General features: G+C 44.2%; 1 protein-coding gene across 8 annotated transcripts; it reads left to right on the forward strand.

Moving 5' to 3' along the window:
- The first annotated feature begins 1,865 nt into the window (after nucleotides 1-1,865).
- On the forward strand, nucleotides 1,866-26,597 carry sorbs2a (sorbin and SH3 domain containing 2a). Of its 8 annotated transcripts, none has more exons than XM_077718657.1 (25): nucleotides 1,866-1,983; nucleotides 3,378-3,426; nucleotides 9,643-9,694; nucleotides 9,829-9,918; nucleotides 10,664-10,690; nucleotides 10,766-10,884; nucleotides 12,319-12,564; nucleotides 13,019-13,148; nucleotides 13,314-13,477; nucleotides 14,202-14,268; nucleotides 15,030-15,083; nucleotides 15,144-15,309; nucleotides 15,767-15,881; nucleotides 16,053-16,124; nucleotides 17,915-17,994; nucleotides 18,692-18,846; nucleotides 19,213-20,658; nucleotides 21,132-21,205; nucleotides 21,334-21,431; nucleotides 21,714-21,828; nucleotides 22,212-22,340; nucleotides 22,405-22,560; nucleotides 25,033-25,073; nucleotides 25,153-25,259; nucleotides 25,505-26,275. In XM_077718657.1, the coding sequence occupies exons 3-25, from the start codon at nucleotides 9,685-9,687 to the stop codon at nucleotides 25,567-25,569; spliced, it is 3,726 nt and encodes a 1,241-aa protein (XP_077574783.1). In that variant the 5' UTR covers nucleotides 1,866-1,983; nucleotides 3,378-3,426; nucleotides 9,643-9,684; the 3' UTR covers nucleotides 25,570-26,275. The 8 variants fall into 8 exon arrangements, 7 of the variants coding, with proteins under 7 accessions (XP_077574783.1, XP_077574789.1, XP_077574782.1 ...); XR_013326622.1 differs by lacking the exon at nucleotides 1,866-1,983 and adding an exon at nucleotides 26,455-26,597 and having other exon boundaries at nucleotides 2,999-3,426; nucleotides 25,505-25,643; XM_077718656.1 differs by lacking the exon at nucleotides 1,866-1,983 and adding an exon at nucleotides 2,999-3,260.
- The last annotated feature ends 4 nt before the right edge of the window (nucleotides 26,598-26,601 follow it).

The raw sequence follows: 26,601 nt of genomic DNA on the forward strand, positions 1-26,601 counted from the left end.
AGAAATCTAGTGGGGAATACCCAGAAGCAAACTGTCTAAGTGTGTCAAAGTGGTGGCCCGGGGGCTAAATCTGGCCCACCGCGTCATTTTGTGCGGCCCAGTGAGTAAATGATGAGTGCCAACTTTGTGTTTTAGGATCAAATTCAAATGATAGATATAAATGTATATTATATTTCCTGATTTTCCCCCTTTTAAATCAATCATTGTCATTTTTAATATGGCGGGCTTGCATTGTCAATGGTTCATAGTTTAATATACGCATTTTTCTTTGTTGGATCCAGTTACATATTTTGTTTTGTTAAAATTGCAGCAGAAATGTATATTTTTTAAATACATTTAACGTATTTTTATTTATTTTTTCTTATGTGGAAAAATAGTTTGGAGCAAGCATGAATGTCTAAGCAACCCGTCAATGTCAAACTCCGCCACTAGACGGCAGTAAAAAACAAGAAATGATCCGCCTTTTTTCAGACATTGCTTACTTTAGTTAAAAATGTCTTTTTCTCCCCCATGTTTTGAAAGATTGACTTATTTTTAACCCTACATCACTCTCAATAATGCCCATCTAGAATAGTCTCAAAATAAAATCAGTACTATAAAATAAATATCCACCATAATATATTATTTAAATGCAACTATTACATTTCTCAAAACATCGAAATAGTATTGTATGCACTCATTGAACAAAAAAACAAGAAGAAATTCTCACTTTGACGTCCAATGCATTTGAATTGTATTTGGCTACAACCACAATTGGCTCTAACGTCATTTTTAATTCCCAGAAAGATGATCGGCATGGAACGAGTTAACGACCTCCCGTCTGAACTCTTGCGCCACCTCGTCGGAGGCGCATTTCCTAAAAAGGAACCGTGGGGATTGCGGGGTCAAATTCCTCATCCTTCCAAAATCCCACAAGGAAACAACCAAGTCACGTCCCCAGCTCACCGACCGACCGGCCGGCCGGGCATTAGGAACGTACCATTTTTTTGGCCCATACGGGGGTCCTTAATCTCCTTCTGTTGCCCACCTCTTGATTAATTGGATTAACTGGCCCACTTCTTAATGACACAAACAGGATTTGTCGCTTGAGACGGATCAATCGGGGAAGGAATTCCAAAAACGTGCCCAGATAAATGCTTACTGTTTTTTATTGTTTTTATGTGGGCAGGTGCGACAGACGGCGGTCAAAAGTGCGAGCGTAATAATACTAATGAGAGGGCGCTCGCTATCGCTAGTGGCCTTTTGATAGACGTGAAGAGGTGCCTTGCGTAACCGCTGCCAGATTCATGCCCTCATAAGGAGACGGAAAATGTTGCCGAGCCAAAAGACATGGCAGATGTGACCGAGGAAATTCCAATTTAATGGAATTCTGTAATAACTGGCTTCAAAAATAATAGCCGTGCTAGATTCTTATGATAATAGTTAATGCTTTTAGACACAAATCAGTCCCAAAAAAAGCCACATACTAGTATTTATCATGAAATTAGAGTTTTAAGTCTTTGTCAATAGCTTTAGCGTGCTAGCTAGTAGCGGTAGAATGCTACGTGTGGTGAGCAATTGCGGTTGTGATGTCACAACAAAGTGAGCATTCTCCTATACTTTGTTTTGATTGAAATTACTATGAAATAGTTAAAAAAAGAACTACAATTCTTCTATTACAGTTGAAATTCCATTTGTAGCTCCCAAAACAAGCTCTTTTGCTAGCATGCTATGCTCTATAATCACGTCAACACGTACTAGCTAGCCCAGACGTGATCATCAATTCCGGTGGTGATGTCACAACCAGAATTGCTGAAGAAATTGGGTTGCTTGACAAAACTATGCTAATGAAAAAAAATTAATTGACATTTTGCTTCCACTCCACAGCTGCAATGGGAGGAGCCAAAGCCGTCCATCCCGGCCGGCCGGGGCAGTTCGACAGAAGCGAGGCGACCAATCTGCCCCAATTGACCCTTGTGACCACCCTCAAGAACTCATTCTCAAGTAGGTTTCATTTATTTATGTATGTATATAATAACAATAGGCACAAGTGCGAGCCGGATTGGAACCTGCGCCAATTGTCGCCCCATAACTTTTAACGTTTTAGGGAAATCTTTGCAATGGCAGAATTTGGAGGGCACCACCAGTCAAGCCACCGTTTAAGCACAATTTGTAGTTGATATTGAGCAAAAGGCAATATTTACAACTATATGGGAAATTCATCAAAGTCATTCAACAAAGTTTCCAGTATTCTGCCTAGCAACAAGAAGTGATTAGGCATTTGGCTATTTTAGCTGCTCTTCTCTATCATTAAAGTTGGTATGAAAATGGGGCTGATATGATGTCATTGCCAGACAATGACATCACGTCATCACGCCAGACCCAAATTCCGTCTCCCGACACTGACCAGACCACTCAACTTCAACATATCAGCTTTTCCAAATGTGGATCTATCTCCAAGAGATTGGAAATACCTGCCCTGATTAAAAAAACAAAAACAAAAAAATAATAATATTTAAAAAAAAAAAAAAATAAGCTAAATGTGGCTGGTCGCCTTGTTACCCCGCGCAAATTGCAAAAAAAAAAGTCATTTAAACGTTAAAAATGTATCTTTCACATTTTCCTTAATTTCAGGGCTGTAAGTAGTCATTTGAACTCTGGTTAATGTCAACGATTTAGCCAATGAGGTGAGTCAAATAATGCCAGTTTTTGACCATTTTTACCAAACTATTAGCCAGTAAATAACATTTATAAAAAAAAAAAAACTAAAATATTTCCCTCTTAACAATTAACATTGAATCAAATAATGCCAGTTTCTGACCATTTTTACCAAACTAGTAGCCCACAATAACGTTGCTATCTCGGCCATAGCGAAAAGTTGCCGTCTGGCTAAATGTGGCCGGTCGCCATGGTTACCCCGCGCAAATTGATCTGCGGCTCTCAGTGCCAAAGGGACAACACGGCCATTTTGCGCACTAGCGGTCAATACCGATAGAACAGTGGCTAGCTGACATTGTTAGCCCTGGTTCCCGAGCCACTTTGCTCCGGACAAAGCCGTGCCCTCTCGCCATTCCCCCCTCCCTTTGTCAGCGGAGAGAAAGCCGGAGGGCGAGCGAGCGAGCGAGGGAGCGGACACTTTAGCCGCATTGCTATTCGATCTCCCCCTCGGCCCGGGCTTAACCACCGCCCCCCCACCACCACAACGCCACTCCACCCCCTGTGACAAGTGGGAGTTGTCCGCTTGGCTGAATCGCTCGTCCAGGCGGGCTCCGAGTCAGCAGGTGGACGGCCGCTCCTCCGTACTCGCCGCCTCAGGGCGACGTTTTTCCTGCTCTTGACGTGTCATTTACTGCCAAAAGTGAGGATTGTTTTTGCTTTTCTTTGTGTTTTACATGGAGGTGGCCGCCGTCCAGTTAGCCGGGAACAGGCTCGGGCTCTTTTGCTAAGGTAAGCACCTGCTCAGTGACATCACCTTTTTCAAAATATGTCGCTTTTATACTTGTAGGTGGCGTATGAGCTCGTTATTTATGGGATTTAAATGTATTTGGGGGTCAGGTTATTCGCTTAAATGACATTTGAGGCCGAGGTCGCTCACGTTCCCGCGGTGTTGCGTTCTGGGATGCCGGAAAAATGAGGAAATGGTAGGATAAAGATGTGTAATGATACTGATAACAAAAGGTTTATAAGGGGCAGATTGACGGCTTTCAAACTCGATGCTACATTAGCTGAACACAAATAGTGATGGAGCTTAATCTATACTAATGGATTTTCTAATTGGAAGGTAGTTTTTATCTTCCTGGCTGTCTTTGACGGCAATTGGCGACCAATCCGTTTATATTGGGAGGATGCAAATTCATTTAAGATTTCCTCTCCCTTAATGTTGTTGGTATTTTCAAAATGAATTGGAAGTATAGTGACGTCAATGCTGCTAAAATAGGAAAATTCACTGTATTAGGATGTATTCAATGAGTTCAAATGGGTGTCAATGGCAGGTCGACAGTGAGTTTAAATACATTTTTAACTTGTCATTTTCTATATATTTAAAGTCATGTAACAAACTTGAGGATTCATCTATGTCATCAAAATAGAATACATGAGAATTCACAGCCTAGCTTAATTGAATTGGCTGTTAATGATTAGCAATAAATGTTGTATTTGTTTTGAAGGGTTGAAGGAATCCATTCCATGCTAGCCATAGTATATTAAGGTCGTCGGTTTCCTCTGCTGTCGCCGCATTGAAACGTAGTGGTAGAACTGGTATGGAGCCCAGCCATGTTGCTAAAACAAAAAAAAAGGTCTTATCTGGAGCTGAGTGCGGCGGCGGGTGACGACCTGGGAAAAGTGTAACACTATCGCTTTGGGAATGTCACGTCGTGCGTGGCCTGCTGCTCGTTACCTGCTTTATGTGCGCGCTACTTCCTAAAAATACCACGTACGCTTGAGATTTGATTGGATTGGATTGGATTTTGATTTGATGGCCTCCTAAAGACTAAAAAGACTACGACGTAGCCAGCGTAGCTTTAATGACTTGACTCTTTCAAATCAGATGTCATGAGTAGATGAGCGTTTTTTTGCGCTCCCCATAACTATTATGTCACGTAGATTGATTGATTTTCTCTTTTAATGCTATATTAGTGCACTGTAAAGTCGTCCTTAGCAGACTTTTGAACTCATTGGCTGCATTTTGCGCGCTAGATTGTGTTAAGCCTCCATTATAGGGGGGAGCAACTTGGCCAGAGGAAGAATACGTTTTATTCTGACCTTTTTTTCACTCATTGGCATTGATAAACATTTTATAGTGGGAGAAATGGCTTTTGTGTTTATTCAAATTGTAAATAACAGACACATTTATTGATCCATTTCACTTTTTTACCGTGTTATTTATCAATTTTAAATATTTTTTAAGGAAATTGGTAATAACACACTTATTCATACATTTCCCTTTTTCTTTACCCTATTTTTTTTTAACCTTTTTTATCAACGCCATTTTACTCCCAACTACTCCGACAGTCATCAAAACTAATTTCAAGTGTTTTTTTTATTGTTTTTAAAAGCCACTCTCTTCCTCAATGGCAGTGAAACAGTTAAGTGACAAAACGCCGACGTCACGATAGCCCGTCGGCACTCTAAAAAGCGCCGACAAACTGAAAAAAAAACAAACACAAATTCAGAATCAAACAAACAGCTGCGTGGCGCGGCTCACGGAGGAATGGCGAAAAGCTGACAAACGACGGGCGCTAATGATGGGCCTCCCCGACTATCGGGGGAGCCATAAAACGCCAAATGGGGGGGCGACGTCGCTCATTAACAACTCTGCGTGGACGAGCGTGAGAACTTGATGTCGCCTTCCTTTTCAAAACAAGCTACCCTCGTTTTATTTTAAAGCGTGCCGTCAAGGCAGCCAAATTAAATCTAAATTAATACCGTGAATAGGCTAATTAATCTCTGCAGGATGAGGTCATTAAAGGGCAAATGTGGAATTGGGCCAGAAATGCGGCATTCCCTCGATTTTCGCTGGTAATCCGTTCCATAACCACCCGTATTAAGTGAATTTCGACTAAGTACAAACCCGAAGTGACATTTACAATACTTAATGTGTGAAAGTGGCGGCCCCGGGGGCCAAATGTGGTCCGCCGCGTCATTTTGTGTGGCCCGGGAAAGTCAATGATGAGTGCCGACTTTAGATAGATATAGATGTTTATTAAATTTCCTGATTTTCCCCCTTTAAAATCAATAATTGCAATTTTTAATCATTTTTCTTCTTTTAGTTCAAAAATCATTTTGTAAAATCTAAAAATATATTTTAAAAAAGCTAAAATAAACATTTTTTTATATTTATTAAAAATGGAATATTCAAAGCTTTTAATCCAGTTATTTTAATCCATTTATTAAAAAAATAATCTAAATATCATATCTAAAATAATGAAATCAAGTTGAGGTTAAAGCGACCCGCAAACCAACCCGAGTGTTGACACCCTTGGGTTAAGTACTTGAATAAAAATTCCTTTGAATGTCAAGTGCAGTCACCGTTTAATTCATATTGGGACGTGGCCGGTTTCCGTATTTGAAAATCAACAAATTGGGATTCTGACACGCCCCCAAATCAACAACAAGCCAGGCAGAAATACCACAAAATGGAGGCGAGGTGACGTTTTGCTCCCAGACGACGTACGTAGCGCACAGTAGCCCGGTTTTAGGTGTCGTCGGGGCTGGAAATAGGAAGCGGCGGGAGAGGTGGGAGAGATGGGAGTCACTGGCGGACGGGAGGGAGGGAGGGCCTCTCTCGCTCACGTCATCTTGTCAGGAAAAAATAGCCGGCGTTGGTGGTGGCGGGGTAGCTAGCACGCGGCGTGTGGTCGCCTCCAAATATATATGCACTCCCAGATGAATTACACGGCAGTAAAATAATCAACGACGTGAGAAAGTTAAATATATTCGTGGCCGCACGGACGCCGCCGACCATTCGCAGTTGTTTTTGGGGAGGCTTTGTTATCAAAATAGAACAAAAACGCTAACAATTGACGGTTGAAAAAGGTATGTCTTTTAAGTCATAGAAAAAAAGGGGGAATATTAAATGGAATGGAATGCTTTTATTGTCATTTTCAATGTAAATGTATTTTTTTTTTCAAATTTACCTTTTTTAAACCGTTTTGGATATTTTTGTAATTAAGAAAAAGGCATAAATAAGAGTAAATTGTGGATTTTGATTGAATTAATTATTTTTTCATGTATTATTTAGCTATCTCATTGAAAAATAAGAGATTTTTTTCACTTTTGCATTGGAAAAAAAACAATATTATCGTCGATTATTTATTTTGGTGCTAGGGTGGTCGCTCATCTTTCTTTAGCATTGGCATCCAGGAATGCGATAAAAGGCAGATAGCGTGCAACGCTAACCCTGCGCGCCTGCGTCGTCCGTAAATAGCGATGGCTATCTGATCGGCGCTCGGCCCAAACGGGCGAAACGCACATCGCCCCACGCGCGCTCACTGCCGTCATTCGACGCGTGTCAAGGAAAGTGGACCAAAGCGGCCAAAAGATCACACCAAAGTAAGACTTTGACTTTCTCGGAAATTTCGCCGCAACAAAAGACGCTAACCAAGTCTAGATTGATTGGACAATTCACATCTGGAATTTTTAATCACTTTCTGCTCATTTTGCCATGTTTTTAGGCCACTAAAGGATAAAAATTGGCAAATATTGCCTATTGCTAAGTTTGTTTTTAAATCATAGACGGCAGCTAGCTGTAAATATAGCGGCGCTTACGCTAATGCTTCGTATCTTAGCATTTGACACTTAACGTCGTTCGCTACTCTTTCACTGCCATTGACTCCACTTTATTCATTTATACAAATGTTTTAAGATGTCTTCCAACAGATTTGTGTTGTCATTCACAACTAAATGTCTATTTTAGCTCTCGCCAGGTGACTTATTATTCCCTATTTTCATGAAAAAAAGTACTGTAACTGTTAGCTAACGGTAGCCATTCGATTGCCTCACGTCCAAGGTAACCGTTGTTCTATTTCTTCTTCTTTTTTTAATGCAATTTGTGCAAAGAAAGGAGAAGAATTTCTCTGTCGTTAAAGTGGCGTCTTGTTAAAGAGCTGGCAGTTTGGAGCGGGCGCTAAATGCCAGCTCGCATACTTGGCATTGCAACGTGGTGGTTGAACATTTACCAGGCGGAAGAACACAAAGGGAAAAACAAAAGCTAAATGGCATCGGGTCGCTCCAAAAAACAATTATGGGCCAAAAAAAAGTCATGATTTTGCATCAAAGCGTTCAATTGAAGGCTTTTATTGTCATTATACAAGTAGAATGACATTTCATGATTAGCCACGTCGTCTTATTGTAAATTTGTAATCTTTTTTTTCTGTGCTTTTAGTTCAAAAATCATTTTGTAAAATCTAAAAATAAATTTAAAAAAACCTCAAATAAACATTGTTTTAGATCTATAAAAACAGATTATTCAGGGCTTTTTGATCCAGTTCTTTTAATCCATTTATTAAAAATAAAATCTAAATATTCTATCTAAAATGGAGTTGACATTAATGCGGCCCGCCAACTAACCCGAGTCTGACACCCTTGTTTTAGGTCAAACATGTCCACAACTTTTGGAAATGCGGGAATTCTGGAATATGCATATTTTCCCAGCGGCTAACTTTCCCGTTCTTTGGCCCGGGTTCAAACATTCCCAGCCGCTCCACGGCGGCGCCGATCCGCCCCCGGGAAAGCCGATCGCGTTTATATGCGGATGGCGACAGGCCGCGGCGTCGCCTTCGCGCGCCAGATTTACGAGGGACGGCGCAAAGTGGAAGATTGGGTGTCCGACCATCGCCACCGCCGCCGCCGCCGCTTGATATAGACGCTTGTAAAAGTTTCCCAGCGGATGAAATATTGATATTATATCTTGCTTGCCCTCTTGACAGCATTTTATGTCGCGTCTATTTCACCAAAAGTGACACCTCCTCCGGGAATAACTACAAAACCGTCACGATGACCATGTCGTCATGTTGATAAAATGGCTAACATGTACTTCAAAAAATATGTACTACAATTAAAAAAATTAAAAATTAAATAGAAAAAAATGTCAATAAATTAATAATTTTTTTAATGCGATTGACAATGATAAGCTTCTAAAAACTGCCAAAAAATAACTAAAATAAACAGAAAAAAAATGTAAATACTGAAAAACGTAGGAGAAAAAAATTGCGAAAACTGAAACAAAATAAGTTATTAAAACAATTTAAAAGCTAAAAGTTACCCAAAAAATCCCTAAAAAACAATACAAAACTATTTAAAACAAAACTGCTAAGAAATATTCAAATGATGTAAAATAATTCAAATTATACATTGATCCACTCAGGCTAGCACTAGCATAGTGGCTCAGGCATAGCGCATGTGCTTTTTCTTTTTCATGCTAGCGTAGCATTTTGGCTAGGTTGTCGCTAGTACTCAATCGAGCTCATTTGAACGCCCCCCCCCCCCCCCTCCGGGATGACGTTATCCAGAATTTTTGTCTTGACTGAGGCAGTAAACGCGTCAGCGAGTTTGACAGCGCGCGCGTTAGCCCTTCGAGCGGCGAGTTATGGCGCTTAGCATTCATGACGGGAATACCAAAGCGCCCACGCGCCACGTGGCTTTTCCCAAAATGAATCCCCGTCCTAAGTCCACCTCTCAACGTGTCACTTGTGGAATTGAGGTCACCATTTTAGTTGGGAAGCTGCCATTTTGGCTTCACTTTGAGACTTTTATTGTGGTTAATGTAGACCACACATGGGGGCAAAACATTTATTTATTTTTACTTTAGTATTCAACTAGCAGGCTTGTGAGTTTCAGTGTGGAATTTCACATTTGTATGAATTAACAAAAAAAAATCCTCCAGAAAAATGTAGCAATGTCGTGAAGCCGCAATATTTGAGGGATTACTGTGTTTGCCTTTTACTGTGATTTTCTGGATGTACTCGTATTTTTTAAAACTTTAACTTGTTTTTTAAATTTTTCTTCTCCCTATTTAGGATTTTTCATGATTATTATTTTTCTTTCTACTCCAATGTTAAAAATTATATATATAAATATTCGTAAATAATACAAAAATAGGAATGTTTTCTTTGTATATCTACTTTAAAAAAACAACTAATTATGTCCTTTTGATTTCCCTTCAAGGTGCGCGGCACGGCTGGGAATCGGAAAGAAGCGCTCTTCGATATGACTACAGGTGAGCGACGTGTGTCTTTTACCTGCATGATGGGAAGCCCCGCCCCCTCACCCCCTCCCACACGTGGTGTGCTGTTCCGTCCGGCCCTAAAAAGGCACGTGCTTTCTTTGTTTGCGTTGGCGTTTGGTGGGCAGACAGCGGCGGATACCCTCGCAAAAGCGTGGGCGTGTCGCTCAGGCTCTCGCCCGTCAAGAGGGTCCAGAGCTCACCCGATTTGACCTCAGGTACCCAACCAATGCCGAATTTCCTAGTCTAGTAGTACAGTAATCCCTCGAAAATTGCGGTTAATGGAGACCAAACATGGTCGTGATCATTGAAACATGGCTAAATAGGGTCACCCCTATTTTATTTTTATTTTTTTTAAGTATTTTGACATATATAAGGCGCACCGCATTTTAAGGCGCACCATCAATGAATGACACTATTTTTTTGTATGTATAAAGCACACTGGATTATAAGGCGCTTTGTCTATTTTGGGGATAACGTAAGACTTTTAAGTGCACTTTATAGTCGTGAAAATACGGTAGTTATATATTTTTTGTAATAATTATTAGCTGAAAAGTAGTGAAGTGGTGATAATCAAGGGATTACTGTCTACATTTTGCTGCACACGCTCTTAGCATGTTTTTGCTTGCTTGTTGACGCTAACATACGTCCAATCCGATTGGACGTCGTAAATGTGCACCATGAATCCTAAATTCAGTCGACAAAATTGGAATATTATTGACAGATTGATTCCTGTCAATAGTGTTTCCACTAATTAAAGTAACATTATTGGGCAGGTTCATCCTTTGCATACTTGAACTAATTTTTAAATGATGTCATTCATTCATGCCAAAAAGCTTTTACAGCCGCCAATGTTGTCATTTGATGGGCATCAAGGGGCGGGACTTGACGTGGCGGCGTCAACAACATGGCTTTCTGTTGCATTTACAACATTTAACGTCAATTTGAATTCTGTTTTTGCAGAGAGCGGTTGTCACTCTTCAGACTTGAGTAAGTCCCTCCTCCCATCAGCTCTTACGCCACCGCCGTCGCTTTCCCACGCCGTCTAACGGAACCTCACCGCAGATCCTTGGCGCTGCGAGAGCGCCGGCGACAACCTCAGGAACGGCGACCCCATCCTCTGCTCGCTAGCCGCCAAAGGCTTTCGTAGCGTCAGGCCCAATCTTCAAGACAGAAAGTCGCAGGTAAAAACACAAAAACAAAATCATCCTTTTACATCATTCACATCATCCATTTTAATTTAAAATGTTCTGGCACGTAAGGATAACAATCCCGCCCCCTCGCCTCCCTCACGAAGCGATAGTTTCCATCTCCTCACGCTAGCCGAGGCTAACCCGAGCCCCGCCCCCACCACGCTAACGTTCTCCCGCGAGCTAAAAGATACTTTGGCGTTTAGCGGCGCTAACCCACGCCCCGAACACGCTACGGCGCTAACATCCGGCCAACGTAAGATTTCTTGCCTGTCCATGACCCCCGTCACCGTCCCGGCCCCGCCCGAGCACCTTAACGTGGGCTCCGGCACCCCGCCCCCTTCTCCAAACCCCCCGCCTCCTCAGCCTTCCCCGAGGACGTCCTCGCTGTCCGTCAAATGGCAAGCGGGAAGCCAGAAAGATCCGGAGATGGTCCAGGCTCCGCCTCCGCCGGGTTCGGATTGGCCGGAGGCTCCACCGGCGGTCCCGCCCCGACCTTCTGCCGCTGAGCTGTTGGTACAGAAAACGAACGTCGTCTTGGTGGCAGTAAGGTGGAAGAAAGAGAAAATACATAGGATCAGGATTTGCCAGTATAACAGTATAAATAACGTCAAAAATACAAAAAAAGCATGCAAGACAATTGGAAATAGCAACAGATGACATAATTCGTTCTAGTCGACAACCAATCCATTTGAAGTAGGGGGACTGGCAGGAAATATTATTTTTTGCTTTAAAAATGTTTTTTTGCGCTTTTTCTTTTCTGTTCTTTTGCTTTTTGAAGTTATTTTAAATGATTAATCTGCAAATTATTGTTTTTCCCAATGAAACCAATCTGTTAATTTTCCTGCCAACCCTCCCACTTGGAATGAATTGTTCCTCCGCCACTATCCAAGGCAACTAATAAATTAGTTTGTCATCAAAGACACGATAGTCTTAAAAGCACAATTTGCTCGCCACAAACAGTAAATAATTAGATATCTTTATATTTGAGCCAAACAAATGGATGCCAATGGGCTGCTTCCATTGACACTGGACAGTTTTAGCTTGCAGCACTACTTGATACATTTAACATGTATTTACCACCATCAAATTATGATCTTGCAGAATATTAACACTTTATTGCTCTTCCCATTGCCTTATTGATGCCTTACTATATTTTTATATATTTTAACATACTATATTTTTTCATGTGATCAGCTTTTTACACTCTTATGTATGATTGGGTGTGTATTCATTTGCCATTTGCGTAACTGTCAACTTTGTTGGGCAGTGCGACCAATCGCCGGTTGTACTCCCAAGATTCCTTGTTTTCTTTCTTAGCATAGTCGCTAACAGGCACGCGTATGGGCGCAGTACTAATTCTGTCCGCCCGGCAACTCACGCTTGGCCGCTAACGAGCATCGCGACTAAGCCGTGTCCCGTTTCCAGGGCGCCGCGTCCCTCAAGCCGCTGTCGCCGGCCTCTCCGCCCGCCTCCCCGGCCACCGTGTCGGCGCTGAGCCGCTGCTCGTGGTCCACGGCGGGCGCGCTGGACGAGCTGCGGATGTGCGGCCTGGACTCGCCCGGTCTGGACTCGCCCGGCCCCTCGCCCACGCCGTCGCCCACCCTCAGCCACGTGTCCGTCTTCGCCGCCAGCGAGGCTCTAACCAACACCACCGCCGCCGCCGTCACTAACGTAAATATTATCGTCTTGAGCCCAAACCCAAAGCTGCCTGCTCATTGGCTGTGCTTTTTTTGTTGTTTTTTTAACCATTTAACTTGTAGCTCTTCCTTTGGAATGTCATGATTTGATCAATTATTTTCATATCACTCAGCATGTGACAGGTGAATATTTGGTTTTCCTGTTTAGCATAACAACGGCCTTGCCTCGTTTTGGCGTCGATTTAAGGGCACTTCCAGAGAAATTTCCAGCGAATTATGGCTTAGCATCCATCACAATAGTCGTTATTTACTTCAGTTTTTAGCGCTCTAACCCAGCGTCTTTTGACATCTTCATAACTGAGTTCGAGTTCGGGGAAGAGAGAGTTTGTCAGTCTATCCACTTGTACTTTGACCATCTTTTTCGACACAATGGAGTTATTCCAATAGCGTTTTTCATGCTAATGTTGGATGTTTCCCATTTGCGGCAGGGCCAGGTGCTCTCCCAGGCCATGAACGGTGGCTCAGGCCACGCCCACAGGCCCTTCTCGCCACCATCCTACCCGCCGCCGCCACCCACTTCGCTCCGCTGCGGAGGCCTCAGGCACAGTCGGAGCTCAGGTGAGGATTCACATTCACATTTGACAACAAAAAAAAGATTGTAAAATCCATATTATGCAGTAAAATGCACTATAGGACACGCCCACTGGCCAAATTCCAGTGTATTAAGACAACTGTATCAGAAAGAACGGGACAACACGGGGAAACTCTTTTTCAATGTTTTAGAAGGCAGAGAGGCCTTCAGCAGAGAGTCGGCGAGCTACGGCGCCAACACGGTGCCCATCGCCCGCTTTTCCGAAGAGGAAACCAAGGTGTCCGTCATCAAGGCCCCCCACTACCAGGGAATCGGACCCGTGAACGAGTCGGGCATTCCCATCGCCATCCGCACGGTGAGCGCTTCTTTCTTTTTTAGATAGCTGAAATGCAATAGGATATAAAATAAAATGTGACAAAAATCAAAGCTGACATCATTTGGATTGAATGTACTAAAAGTATATTTGAAATAATAAAAGAAATAAGACATAATTTACATATCATTTAGAAAAGCTCTGATTATATTCTAAATATTTTGTATTTTATCTCAAAATGCTAATAAATCACTTTTCATTGGATACTTCACATTCACCTATAGAGCCAGCCATTGTTGTAGTTTTTGGTACAAAATCTTGCAGCTTTGGGTTGGAAGATTTCTTAACCAAAATTTATGAATTACATTTTAGTGGAGGATTGAGCTGAAAATTCTAAGTGGCTGTAGTTGGGAATTTGACCAAAAACATGTACTATTTATTTATTTTGGTGTATTTGAATGGCGAGCCATGTTTTAATGGAGAAGAATTAGATGAGGAATAACAAGGCCAAGCGTCCTCCTATTGTGGGAGGACAAACATTTTTGCGGCCTCTCCGTTTGGTCGCCGTGGAGAGAGAGAAGAAATAAAAGTGGTCATTGTCGCCCTTCTTTTCTTTTCTTTTTTTATTCAGTTAGTTAACTCGTTGACTGCCGTCGATGTCCAATTTCCTTCTATTCCCCTTGTTTTTCCAATTTTTTTGAACTCATCATCCACTTGGACCTACACACCAGCTAACCATCTTGGTCTGGTCTTCCCCTTTTTTTAGACGGTGGATCGTCCCAAGGATTGGTACAAGACCATGTTTAAACAGATCCACAAGGTCCACAAAGCAGGTAAGTCCGCCCCCCAAAAAAAGAAAAAACCCAGAAGTGAACTTGGCCCGAATTCCTTGGTCCGCCTCATTAGAGCAGGCGTTAATAAGAGCGGGAATGGCGGCCCAATTTCCCGGCTGGCCGGCACAGGGCTCCTTTGTTGGCGTCCCCCCCCTTGCGTAATCGCCTCCATTGTGCTCAAATACGACCGGGGAGTCCAACTAGCCCAAGGATGGGGAAAAAGGCCCACGGCCAATTCATTTGGGGTGGGAGGGGCGGCTTCAAATGATCCATAAGACGGCCATAAGACCTTTTTTTGGTGGCCATCTTGGTAAGGGCGTTCCTAATCCAGGCATTGACCTTCAAATCAAGTCATAACCCAAAATGCTATTTATTGATGGCAAATAACGATCATTAAGTGAGTTTAATTGACATAAATACAATGGAGAGCTTACATTGCCCCTACCAAGATGGCGTCAGGGTGGCCATGTTGGTAAGGGCCACGGTCCTATCACACACAATACCCGCATAACTTGTTTATGTCTCACTTCCAACAGATTAGACGTCTAAAAATTGAGTTTCTGTTTCTCTAAGACACTGGTGTCAAAGTGGCGGCCCGGGGGCCAAATCTGGCCCGCCGCCTCATTTTGTGCGGTCCGAGAGAGTCAATTATGAATGCATACTTTCTGTTTTAGGATCAAAATGATAGATATGTATATTATATTTCCTGATTTTCTTATTTTTGGACATTCCCTAACCGTCATTTTTTTTTTTTTTTTCAGACGACGACTATTCGGACACGTACAGCGCCACCTACGCCGTCGTCAATGCCGCCGGTAAGTTGCGCTTTCCGACCATGACGACAAGCTGGCTTACTGGCGGCGTGTGTTTGACAGACGACTACGACTCGGCTTTTGCCCACCCGGCGCCGCGCACCCACACGTACCGTCCGCTGGCCAAGAGCCCGTCGCCTTCGCCGTCGCCCGTGCCGCCGCCCCCGTTGCCCGCGCCATCCCTGCTGCAGCTGAGAGCCAGAGACAGTGAACGGGACACACCCGATATGTGAGAAAATGTCTTTTTGTTATTTATTATGTCATTTAGTTATCCTATGCTAGCTTGACTAAATTTCAAAGAACAATATTGTATTGATACAATACAATATTGTAGAGTACATAAATCAGAAAATGCTAGTATTTTTTTCCTTTTACAAAAAAATAAGTGAAATTTAATCTAAAAAATGATTTTAAAAAGCTTATTTATAGTTTTGCCTTTTTTTAAGGTAAATGCAATAAGCTTCCTTACATTAATTCTTCCAGCACAATATTATAATCTGCTTGAAAGTAATATTGTGATGAGAGTTCATTATAAAAATATTTATATTGTTTCAATAATTTAAAAAACAAATGAGAGATGACTTTGTAGGCAATGCAATTTTCAAGACGCTCAAAAAATGTCTTTTTAAAGTCTTTGTGTTTGTAGTAATATGATGTTTTTTGTGTTATTTTCCTTCCCCTGCTAGGAACGAATGGGGTCCACCGGACAGGAAAGTGGACACGCGAAAGTACCGCGCCGAACCCCGCAGTATCTTTGAGTACGAGCCTGGCAAGTCGTCCATTTTAGAGCACGAAAGACCCGTAAGTACAACTTTGCTTAGTCACCACTCATTTTCACTCTGCCCACTCGGAAATCTACTTTCCTTTTCATTCACTTTTTTGTATCCCGAAACGCGACGTCGTCTCCACTTTTTTTTTTTCTCTCTCTCTTTCTCGCTCTTGTCACTGTCTCGTTTTTTGTTATGTTTCCAGAGCTATGATGACATAGATTTAGAGAACGAGCCTTGGTATAAGTTCTTTTCCGAGCTGGAGTTTGGCCGTCCGGTAAGTTAGCTGCCTGCCTGCAGCTAGCTAGTCTTTATTTTCCCCGCGTGCGTATATACGTACGTACGTAGTCAGTCGCTTGTGTTTGCGTGTGAGCACGAGTAGTGAGGCCGGGTGGGTGGGCATTAGGGCCGCCACAAATCCAGTCACTCCATTTCCCATTCCCCCGCCGCCATCGATTTTTGCAATTTTTCAAGGAATCGGCAGCAACCCAAAAAATATCTTTGAAAGAGAAAAATGTAGACAATTACCAACAAAATATACATAAAGGGTGTATGAAGTTGTTTTTTTCAAATTCTTTTAAAAAGGCTATGTTTTTAATTCATATTCAAGTTAATTAATCAAATATAACCTTTACATATATTTTTAGTTAGTTATTTTTAAATCCATTTTTAAAAATTATTATTCAGGGAATTATTCATTTTTATTTTTTAAGTATTTTTATTCTAATCTTTGCTCACAATAAATTAAATTAAATTGTCTTGTTAATGTTAAGAATATCTGCTGCTTGTAGATTTTTTGTTATTATAAAAAAAAATCCAATCAAATAAAAATATTGCTGTTAACAGAATTATGGGTTGAATTTGGAAGAGAATATTTTCTCTAAAGAATTCCTCCTCGCAAAAGAAGAGTTTATTGTGGCGGCTCTACTGGGCATGACGTTCTTGAGGTTGCGGTTGCTGGCTTGTAGGGTGCTCAATTTATGCATTTGCACAAATTGATATATATTTCTGAATATATTCAATTTTCATGGAGTGCACCCATTTGTATCGAGAGGCAAATTCCAGGCAGTTAGATGGGAAAAAAAACTCATTTGCCTCCCTTCACCTTCTTATTTATATTCCTTCATGTTACTTTAGCGCCCTCTATTGGGCGTGTGCTGTACTCAATGCATGAGCATGTTTTGCCTGTGTGCGCGTTTTTTAAAATTCACTGGTCACTTCATTAGGTACATCAATTCTGTTCTACTCGTCTTTGTTTTTTTGTTTATTTGTTTGTTTGTTTGAGGGCTGCTGCCGCTGCTTCTTCCTTCTCCTTCTTTTTCACCTCATCTTCACCTTGCTCCTCGCTCCTCTTCCTCCCACGCTCATCCCCCGCCGCTCAAGCCTCCTAAAAAACGGCTGGATTACAATCCAGATGCCTCGGCTCGTCAACGTATGGAGGTAAATGGCGAAATGGCGGCGGGCCAACAATGCTAACCTCCCAAACTGCTATCAAAAAAATATTTCTGTTCTCGTTTATCATTATTAATATTATTATTATTGTTTTTATCATTGCAATTATCATTTTGTATGAGCACTGGTCTATAGAACGATCTCTTGCGCCCCCTCTGGCGGACAAAGACAGGTTTTACATCGCCGGTAGAGGGCAGTGTTTCACTGAGATTCACGTATAACGCGCACCCAATTTTTTTTTTTTTTGGTACACATTTTTCCCTATTATCCTCGAATAAATGTTATTTATATACATATTTATAGATATGTGACTGTTTTAAAAAAACAACAACGTATTCTTCCGGTCCAGGGTCCATTGGTTCCGCTCCACGTTTTTTAGCTAACACTTTCCCCTGTAGCCGCGAGCATCAGTGTTAGCATGTGCTCCCATTCCTCCTTTGAGTGGGCGCTTTTGTTGGCGGTTGTGTCCCCCGCCCACCCACCACCCTAAGGCGGAACCAACAACTGGGTAGCGGGGGGGCGCTTTTGACCGCGGCGCATCCAGAGGCGCGCTTCATCAGTAGCTCGGCTGGAGCGTCTTTTCACCATCGTGTCTGTCCGTGTTGTGTTTGGCAGGCCGCCCTGCCGCCGCAGCCGCCGTTGCCGCTGCCTCCTCCTTCTTCCCAAAACAAGAAGCCCCCCGAAAGAGGCGTGAGGTGAGCCCTTTGTATTTTTTGTTCTTTGTATTTTGCCCCTCCCCCCTGGCCGCATCCATCCTTTCAATGCAACGTGCTCTCGTTCTGGCCACTTAGAAGCGTGTTCATACTTACCATTCTAAGTATAAAAATATTTACGCATTCCCCCGTGCTAATGATACGTCAGAATAAATAAATAAATGTAAATATATTTGTATGTATGTGTATATCAGGTGTTTGAGAATCTAGTAGCAATGTTTACAGTAATCCCTCGATTATCAGATCTTAACTTATCACAAATTTACTACAATGGAATTTTTTTTCCGCTGTTAATTATTTTTTTAAATTGTTTCTTATTCAATTTTTTCATAAAAATGTGCAAATTCAAACTCAAAAGCGAAAGCCACTCTTGCTACTAGGACTCAGCACTAAAATATTTGTTTATTTTTTAAATTGGGTGACCCTAATTTGCGATATTTGAGGGATTACTGTTTTGGATAATAGTGAAAGATATTTTTTTATATGAAATTTTACTTTGTATATTCTAAATGAATGATTTCTCACATTGAAATGATAGTCAATATTCTCTGGCTTTTTTGTTTATTTTTTTGTGTATACATTTAATATCTTTCTTGAAAGAAAAGAGGCTATATAACATGGAATTTAACCAATTTGTTTTTCAGTTTGTGAGATTAAAAACACTTTTTGTTTGTTTTAGCACTGCCGCTGGCGACTACAGGAAGAGAAGGAAGTCTGAGCCCGCCGACGGGCCGTCGTACCCCGGGCGAGCGGCCTCCTCGCACAAAGCGCCCGACGCCAACCCCAAAAAGTCTGTGGTTCGCTCCTCGCCGTCTTCGCCCTCGCGCGCCAAAGGTAGGAAAAACATTTATTTATTATTTTGCAATCAATGTGTCCCACCTGTACCAAGATGGCTGCTGCCATCCAAGCACAACACCAGGCACATTTTGACTGTTAGCTCCTCCCTCCCCGCCTAATGCAGCAATTAGACGTCCCTGTCATTTGAACCGGGATTCGAACCCCTGTTCCAAATGAAGTGGACCTTCAGTGTCTTTTGACAATTGGCGTTTGTTTATATTTTTTGACTAAAAAGCTTTCCTATCCTTCCTTCCTTCCTTCTTTCCTGTCGACTGCTTAACCCGCTCTCCCGCTTCTTCTTCTTCTTCTTCTTGTTCTTCTTTCACCACGCTGCCCTCTGGTGGGACGTCTTTTAAACACAAGGTGGGGCCGCATGCGTCATGTATCCGTCAAACAGTCCGAGCCGTCCAATCGGTCTGGTGGGTTTGGTGGCTCCGGTGGCTCCGCCCCCCCGCTCCCCGCCGGCCAAACTGCGCTCCCGCAGCTGCGACGACCTCCCCGGCTCCGACCGCGAGCGTCGCCGTCACGCCCGTCGCTCGGAAAGCGCCGGCTCGTTGGCCCGCGGCGGGGGTTCCACGCCGAGCCTGCGCCGCGGGACCCCGCGCGACTCCCCCGCTTTCCTGGAACTGTACCGCAAGATGCACCGCATCGACCGGGCGCACCTGATCCCGTCCGAGGTGATCCGCTCGGTGCGCGCCCGCATCTCGGACCTGGAGCGCCTCCCCCGCGGCCACCCTCGGCGCCCCTCCCCGTCGGCGTCCCGCCGCAACGTCCCCGAGCGGGTGTCGGCCTACGAGAGCTCGGTGGCCAAGTCCAAATCCATGCCCGACCTGGGGGACGGCGAGGCGGCGTCGGGCGCCACCACGCCGGGCGGCTCCTCGTCCCGCGCCAGCAGCGGCGCCGCCACCCCGTCTCTTCCCAAACGCCGCTTCTCGGTGGAGTCGCTCCTGGAGGAAGACGACGGAGCCGTGGAGCGCGAAGCCCGGGGCCCCCCCGAGGGCCGTCCCCGCGCCGAGCCGGAGGCGCCCCCCGTCCCGCGGGCGCCGGCGCCCCCCGCCGACTACTCGGACAGTGAGCGGGACGCCGTGGCCTCGGACTTGAGCGACTTTGTCCGAGCCGAGGGCTCCTCCTTCTGCAGCGAGAGCGACTTTGACCGTTGCTCGCCGACCTCGTCGGAGAGCCCTTGCGGCTCCGCCCGCTGGCGGCGCCACCGCCGGCGCGCCGGTCCCCAAAGCGTGGGGCAGGACCAGGGCTACCAGCACCGATACCTCATCGGCTCTTGCAAAGGTCGCTGCCCGGCGTCCTACACCCGCTTCACCACCGTGCTCCGCCACGAGCGAGAGCGGGCCCGGCGGGACCCCCGACCGGAGCCCCGCCCAGATCCGCCAGAGTCCATGTCCAACTTGGCCTACCTGGTCAGCCCGGTGCCTTTCCACAAGAAAAAGTCAGTCGACGGCGGCGGGGAGGGCGCCAAATCCAAGCGCGCCGTCTACGAAGCGCTGGACGCCGCCCTCAGAGACATCTACGAGCACATCCGGGCCGAGCGGGGCCGCGGCGGGGGCGCCGGCGAGCGCGGCATCCTGAGGAGAATCCTTTCCGAACTTCTCCCCGACGTCCCCGAGAGGAGCTCCTCCCTACCCGAGAGGCGGGGCTGCTGTCGGCGGCCGCCGGCGGACGCCTACGACCCGTACGACTGGCCCACCTCGCCATCGCCGATTAGTGCCTGTTACCGACGCGGTGTGAACACCCCCGACTGTAACCGTTACGGCGAGGAGCGCGCCAACGACGGCAACGGTGGTTTTTATTCAGGTGGAGATGGAGTCGTAATCAACGTCACCTCCCATTTTTACATTTTCTTTATTTTTATTTTGTACCATTTTTATTATTGATTTATGTGTCACGTTTTGTGGAATCATCCATTTTTACGTCACGCAATCATAGACGTAATTGAGGCTCAATGACGCGCACTAATTTTTCATAATAATTGGATTAAAATATTTCAAAATGTATGTATCAAAAGGTCAAAGTCGCATCAATGTAGTTTCCTATAAAACAAAATATTTTAAATGATTTTAGTGGGGGAAAAAAAACATTTTTGGAGCAGGCCAGAGAAATCCCCTGTTCCAAAATGGCTACCAGCTAGTCACGGAGCCTCATGTGATTTCTATGGTTGGAACGACACCGTTAACCGTACGGCGAGCAGGGCTGCCGGGGGGGCTGCCAGCCCTGTCCCAGTTGCAGTGGCCACTCTAACCTTGCTTTTTGTCTCTGGCCAATCACAGACCAGGATGTGTCCAGAAGCTACTCCACCGTGGACGGCGGACGCCACACTCCGAGAACTACGCTCGACAGAGAGGTAAGAACAACAACTCGTTCTCCGGATAGCTCCGAGCTTTTGTTGTCTCCAAATTTCTGATGGCTTTTATTTTGAAAGCGGCCATTTTGTGTCATATTGTCACGCCATGTGTGATGTGTCCCCGGTAGGTGTCCCACAAACAGATGAGCCAATTGATTCTCTTGTCTCTCCTCCATCAGAAGCAGCCCGCCCGAGCCATTTACGACTTTAAGGCGCAGACGGCCAAGTGAGTACCACGCCCGAGCGCCAAAAAACGCCTCAATCGTCTGCGCTTTGGCCGTCTAACCGCTCCAATGTCGTCGCCTACGCTTTGGCCGTTCCTTCGCCGCACCGCCTCCGACTTTTATTTTGGAAAATAACAAAAACAAACATGATTATTGTATATATATATCGCTTGCTTTTGATTCCCAAATGGAATCTCATACTTGTACACGTATCGCACCTGAGACGAAAAAAAGGTGCGTCTTATAGATCGGAAAATCCGCTTTTCTAATGGCGTCCGTTTCAGGGAGCTGACGTTCAAGAAAGGCGACGCGGTCAACGTCATCAGACAGATCGACAACAACTGGTACGAAGGGGAGCATCGCGGCCGCGTGGGAATCTTCCCCATCGCTTACGTGGAGGTACTTTTGAGATACTGTTTGAATCAAAAGCACATTATTCGGGTCAATATCATAAGGAATTCATTCATTCAGTAAGGGTTGTTTTCTCACTGGAAAACCAAAAACAACCAATGAATAGTGAATGTTACTTTGCCAACATCTACCCCTAATTTAGCCATTTTTTTTAAATACAGATACAGCTTGCAAGAAAATATGCTAGTTCTGATGTATATGTATGTCAATGCATTGATTTGGATGGGCAGGTTCCATCAGGGCGGCCATGTTGGTAGGGGCAACAAAGATCTTTCAGCTATTCTGCTGCCATCAATCCCATTGAGTTTATTACGAGTAGCGATTTATTTTTTGATTCCATTTTGGTGACTGCTATTGGCTGTTGTTTTCAGAAGACGACATCGGCGGAGAAACCACAACCCAGTCGCCCGCCTCCGCCCGCCCACGTCAGGGAGATCGGCCAAGCCGTGGCCCGTTACAACTTCAACGCCGACACCAACGTGGAGTTGTCGCTCCGGAAGGTACGACCGGTTCCAAAGGTTCCGTTTGAACCCGGGACCGATTGGGCACCCTTTTTTGTCCCAGGGCGAGAGGGTGACGGTGATCCGGCAGGTGGACCAGAACTGGTACGAGGGCAAGATCCCGGACAGCGGCAAGCAGGGCATCTTTCCCGTGGCTTACGTGGACTTGCTCAAGCGCCCCGACCCCCACGGATACCGCGGCCACGGGACCCCCGTCACGGTAAGGGAAAAACATTTTGCCGCTCCGCCATTTTGGGCCCATTCAGAGGAAATGAGTTTCAAACAAATACGCTGTCCCGTACTGTTCCGTTTTCAAAAATGGCTCCTTGTCTTTGCCTCCCTTCACCAAGCCTTTGGAGCACCTCCCACCTTGGTGTCCCGGCCACGCCCCCAACCCCGTCCACCAAACCCCACCCTCCCCCTTGTGCTCGGTCACCCGGGATTGGCTGTCGCTCACCGTGGCCCCTTCCAGCCCCGCCCCCTTAAGCGGAGTTTTAGCACCCCTCGAGGCCGAGCGTTCGCCGTCAGTCACCCCGCCCCCCGAAGGCGGCCGGTGGTCCCCAACCGACGAGTCTTGGGCGCCGCCGTCGTCGTCCGCTCGTATCGAGTTGTTCATTGAGGAAGACGACGACGAGGAGGAAGCTAGGGAAGAGGAGGCGGAGCTTATTGCGGGCAGATTGCGTGTGGACGAGGTAGAGCGACACTGAGCTTTTCTACCCGGCAGTACAGTTGGTTTTTTTGCGCTTTTTCTAACCATTTTACTCGAATGTTGTGAAGTTTTGAATTTGAAACACATTTAAAAAAAACAAGAATTTAAAAATTATATAATTTTAATAGTGTTAGATAATATGGAGCTTTATTTTTGTATGTGCATCACAAATTATTTTTCTTTAGCCACTACGAAATATGATTTTTGACTGAAACTGCACTGCCAGGTGGAAATGTACTTAATAAGTCTTAAAATGCTGAAGGATAAGACATGGAGAGAAAATACAAGTATAGATTCTGGATTTTTATCGTCTTATAAACAAAGTAAAGGGTGGCTTGTTAATTTTTCTTACTCCCAAAGTGACAAGTTTTGTCACTCTTAACATTTCTCATTAGTTTCTAAATTTACATTCAATAAATAGTTTCTTAAGTATCCATATGGGGAAATATTCCTAATTTTTTTTTGAAATTCCATCAAAAATGTAAGCAAAAAATTGGAACATATTTTTCACAGTCATAAAAAGATGGCCCAATAACTTAAATAAAAAGCAAGAAGTCAAAAAGTTAAATAAAAAAAAAAAAACACAGCCCGGCGCCCCTGGTGGCCACTTTCGAAATTGCCATTGAAATCGATAATTTTCGCCCAAAACGCCCACTGAAAATAATTGGAATATTTTCCTCCTTGTCCTACCGACTCTTGAATTTTTTTATTTCTTCAGTCTTATTTGTCATTCACCCGCTCCTCACTAGGCTGACACGGACCCCCCCACTCGCTCTCCTTCTCCCCCTCCCCCCCTTCGCCCCCGACCCAAGCCCTGCCCCCCACCCCTGCCCGCCCTGACGTCCAGGCCTCCCGTCTCTCCCTCCCCCCCGGAGTCCCCCCTCCGCTCTCCCGAGGCCGGTTCGCCGAGCACGCCCCCTTGGTCCTCCGGGTGGCCCCCCTCCACCTCCACCTCCCCCCGCCGCTCCCCCACCTGGGCGTCCCACTCGGGTCGTAGGTCTCCCAAGGTCAAGGTAAAGTGGCGTTTGGGGGTGGCCGACTCTTAACTCTTTTGGAATGAGGAATGCATTAATCCGGGGGTGTCGGAGTCCAGAGTTTGTCTTGCGCTGCTTGGGAAGAATATGTCAGAGAATGTTGTTGTTGTTGTTTCCAATGGATTGGATGTGTACTGGTGTTGAACTCATTGGGGTGGTGGTGTGTCTTGGCCAGAGGAAGAACTTTTTTATTTTTTATATATATTTTTTACTCATTTGTTCGCATTGATTTTTATTTTAGATTTTGTTTAATTATCATTTTTATTTTTTATATATGTTTTGATTTTTTTATTGTTTTATTATTTTTAAGGATCTACAGCAAATACAGTCATTTTCAAAAGTTTTGAGACACACTAAATAGTCATTTTTAAAAAAATGTTTTTTTTTTTTTATGTAACATACTTTAAACTTGATTGTTCCTTTCTGCAGGGACCATAACTTCCAACTTAAAAATGTATTTGGAGAAGGTCAAAACATTAAAAATATGTAGAAATATGTGACCTGTTTTTTTTTCAGAAAGGAACAGATCAAACCATGTGACTTTTGCAGTTTGCTATTTTGGTTGAATTTGATCCAGATTTGACGTGCACGTTCGCTATTGAACTTTGCCCACTAACTGCATCGTGACATTTTTTATTTTTGTTTTACATTTTTTGGGCGTGCGCTGGACTTGCCGCCCGCCTCCCTCCATCTTGCTTTTTTTGTTGTATTCTTTTTGTATGTCCGTCGAGCAGGAAGCGCTGGTGGGTGGAAAGCCGCCTCGTAGTCCCGTCTTGTCTCGGAGGCCCGCCAGAGGTCGAAGGGTAGGGGGACACAAAAAAATGGACAGACAGAGAGACAAAAATAATAGCAAAAAAAAACACATTTCATTATTTTTATTCATGTTGTTGTGGTCGACAAAAATGGAGTTTTGAATTCATTCGGCTGACATGTGCTTATTCTTTTCCAGCGCTTGGTCCAGGAAGCTCTTCACGGCGGCGGAGGAGACCCGTAAGTGGCGCTCTCGTTGCCGATTGGTCGCTGAAAAAAAAAGTCATTTTGATGAGACCTTGTTGTTTGTTTTTGTCAGTTTCCAGGCGGCGTACCACTACGCACCCAGGAACGAAGACGAGCTGGAGCTCAGGGAGGGCGACGTCATCGACGTCATGGAAAAGTGTGACGACGGCTGGTTTGTCGGTAAACAAAACAAACACACACACACATTTACTACAGTGGTACCTTGACATACGCGTGTCCCGATATACAAGCAGTTTGAGATACGAGTCAAATTTCGGGGAAAAAATGGATTACAAGAACCAAATAATCAGTTGTTTATAGATCTAAAACAATGTTTATTTTAGCTTTTTTATATATTTTTTAAGATTTTACAAATGATTTTTGCGCATTCCCATATTCTTTTGTTATTTTTTTATGTTTTTTAGGGACATCTCGCCGAAGCAAGATGTTCGGAACCTTCCCGGGAAATTACGTCAGGCCGATGCCGTGAGCCCTCTGGCCCCGCCCCCGAATCCCAGGCCCCGCCCTCCTCAGCACAGCTCTCACTAGCCAACGCAAGAACTCGTTAGTACCTTTTTTCCTCGTCGTCACTTTTTTTTTTATTTTACGTCTCCACCGCAAAGACGTCCAAGTACAAACGTTACAAACGTCATCGCTAGCCTTGATGCACTTTAACCCATTGGTCTTTATTTCTACTCATTTTTCATATGCTTTTATGGCGGGAATTTTAGTAACTCATTTCAAATTTGACAATGAATTTTGATATTCAATTTGCATCTGCAAAATTTCAGAAAAACGAGGCGCGTAAAGGTTGAATTTTTGCTAAAAAAACGTTCGTAGAAGTTCGTCCAACAGGGGGCGCCCCTTTCCGTTTTTGCTGCCATGTTTTTTTTGGGACACCGTTTATTACTGGAGCACCTTAAAGTCATTATTTTAAATCTTAATTCACATTTTGTCACCTTTGTGTGTGTGTTTGTGTGAGGTTTCCTGTACACAGCGCCATCTTGTTTTTTTTTTTTTTGTATTTTTCCGAGAGTTGACGCCGCCTTAAACACCAAAATGCTGGACAGCTAAAAAAAATGTTTGTTAAAAAGAAAAATAAGGGCACATGCGCGTTCACACAAATGTTAAGTATTTCTACTTTGCATTTTATGGGGCTGTGTATTATTATTATTATTAATAAACACTTAGATTGACGGTCTTATTCTTTTTTGGAATGGAATATGATAACGTTAGCAGAAAGAATATGGAGCAATACTTTGAATTCTTACAAAAAAAAAACAGGAACGAGGGTGCGCCTTATAGTGCGGAAAATACATCAAGTGAAATCATGTTGCCTCTCATCTCATTTTCTGAACTGCTTTATCCTCACTAGGGTGCTGGAGCCTATCTCAGCTGACTTTGGGTCAGAGGCGGTGGGACAACACCCTGATTGGGTGTCCAGCCAATCACAGGACACCAAGGGACGGACAACCATTGACACGTGCATAGAGACGACTTCGCATACAATTAGCCTAGCATG

The sequence above is a fragment of the Stigmatopora nigra genome, chromosome 6 (assembly GCF_051989575.1).
Source record: "Stigmatopora nigra isolate UIUO_SnigA chromosome 6, RoL_Snig_1.1, whole genome shotgun sequence".
Taxonomy (NCBI): domain Eukaryota; kingdom Metazoa; phylum Chordata; class Actinopteri; order Syngnathiformes; family Syngnathidae; genus Stigmatopora; species Stigmatopora nigra.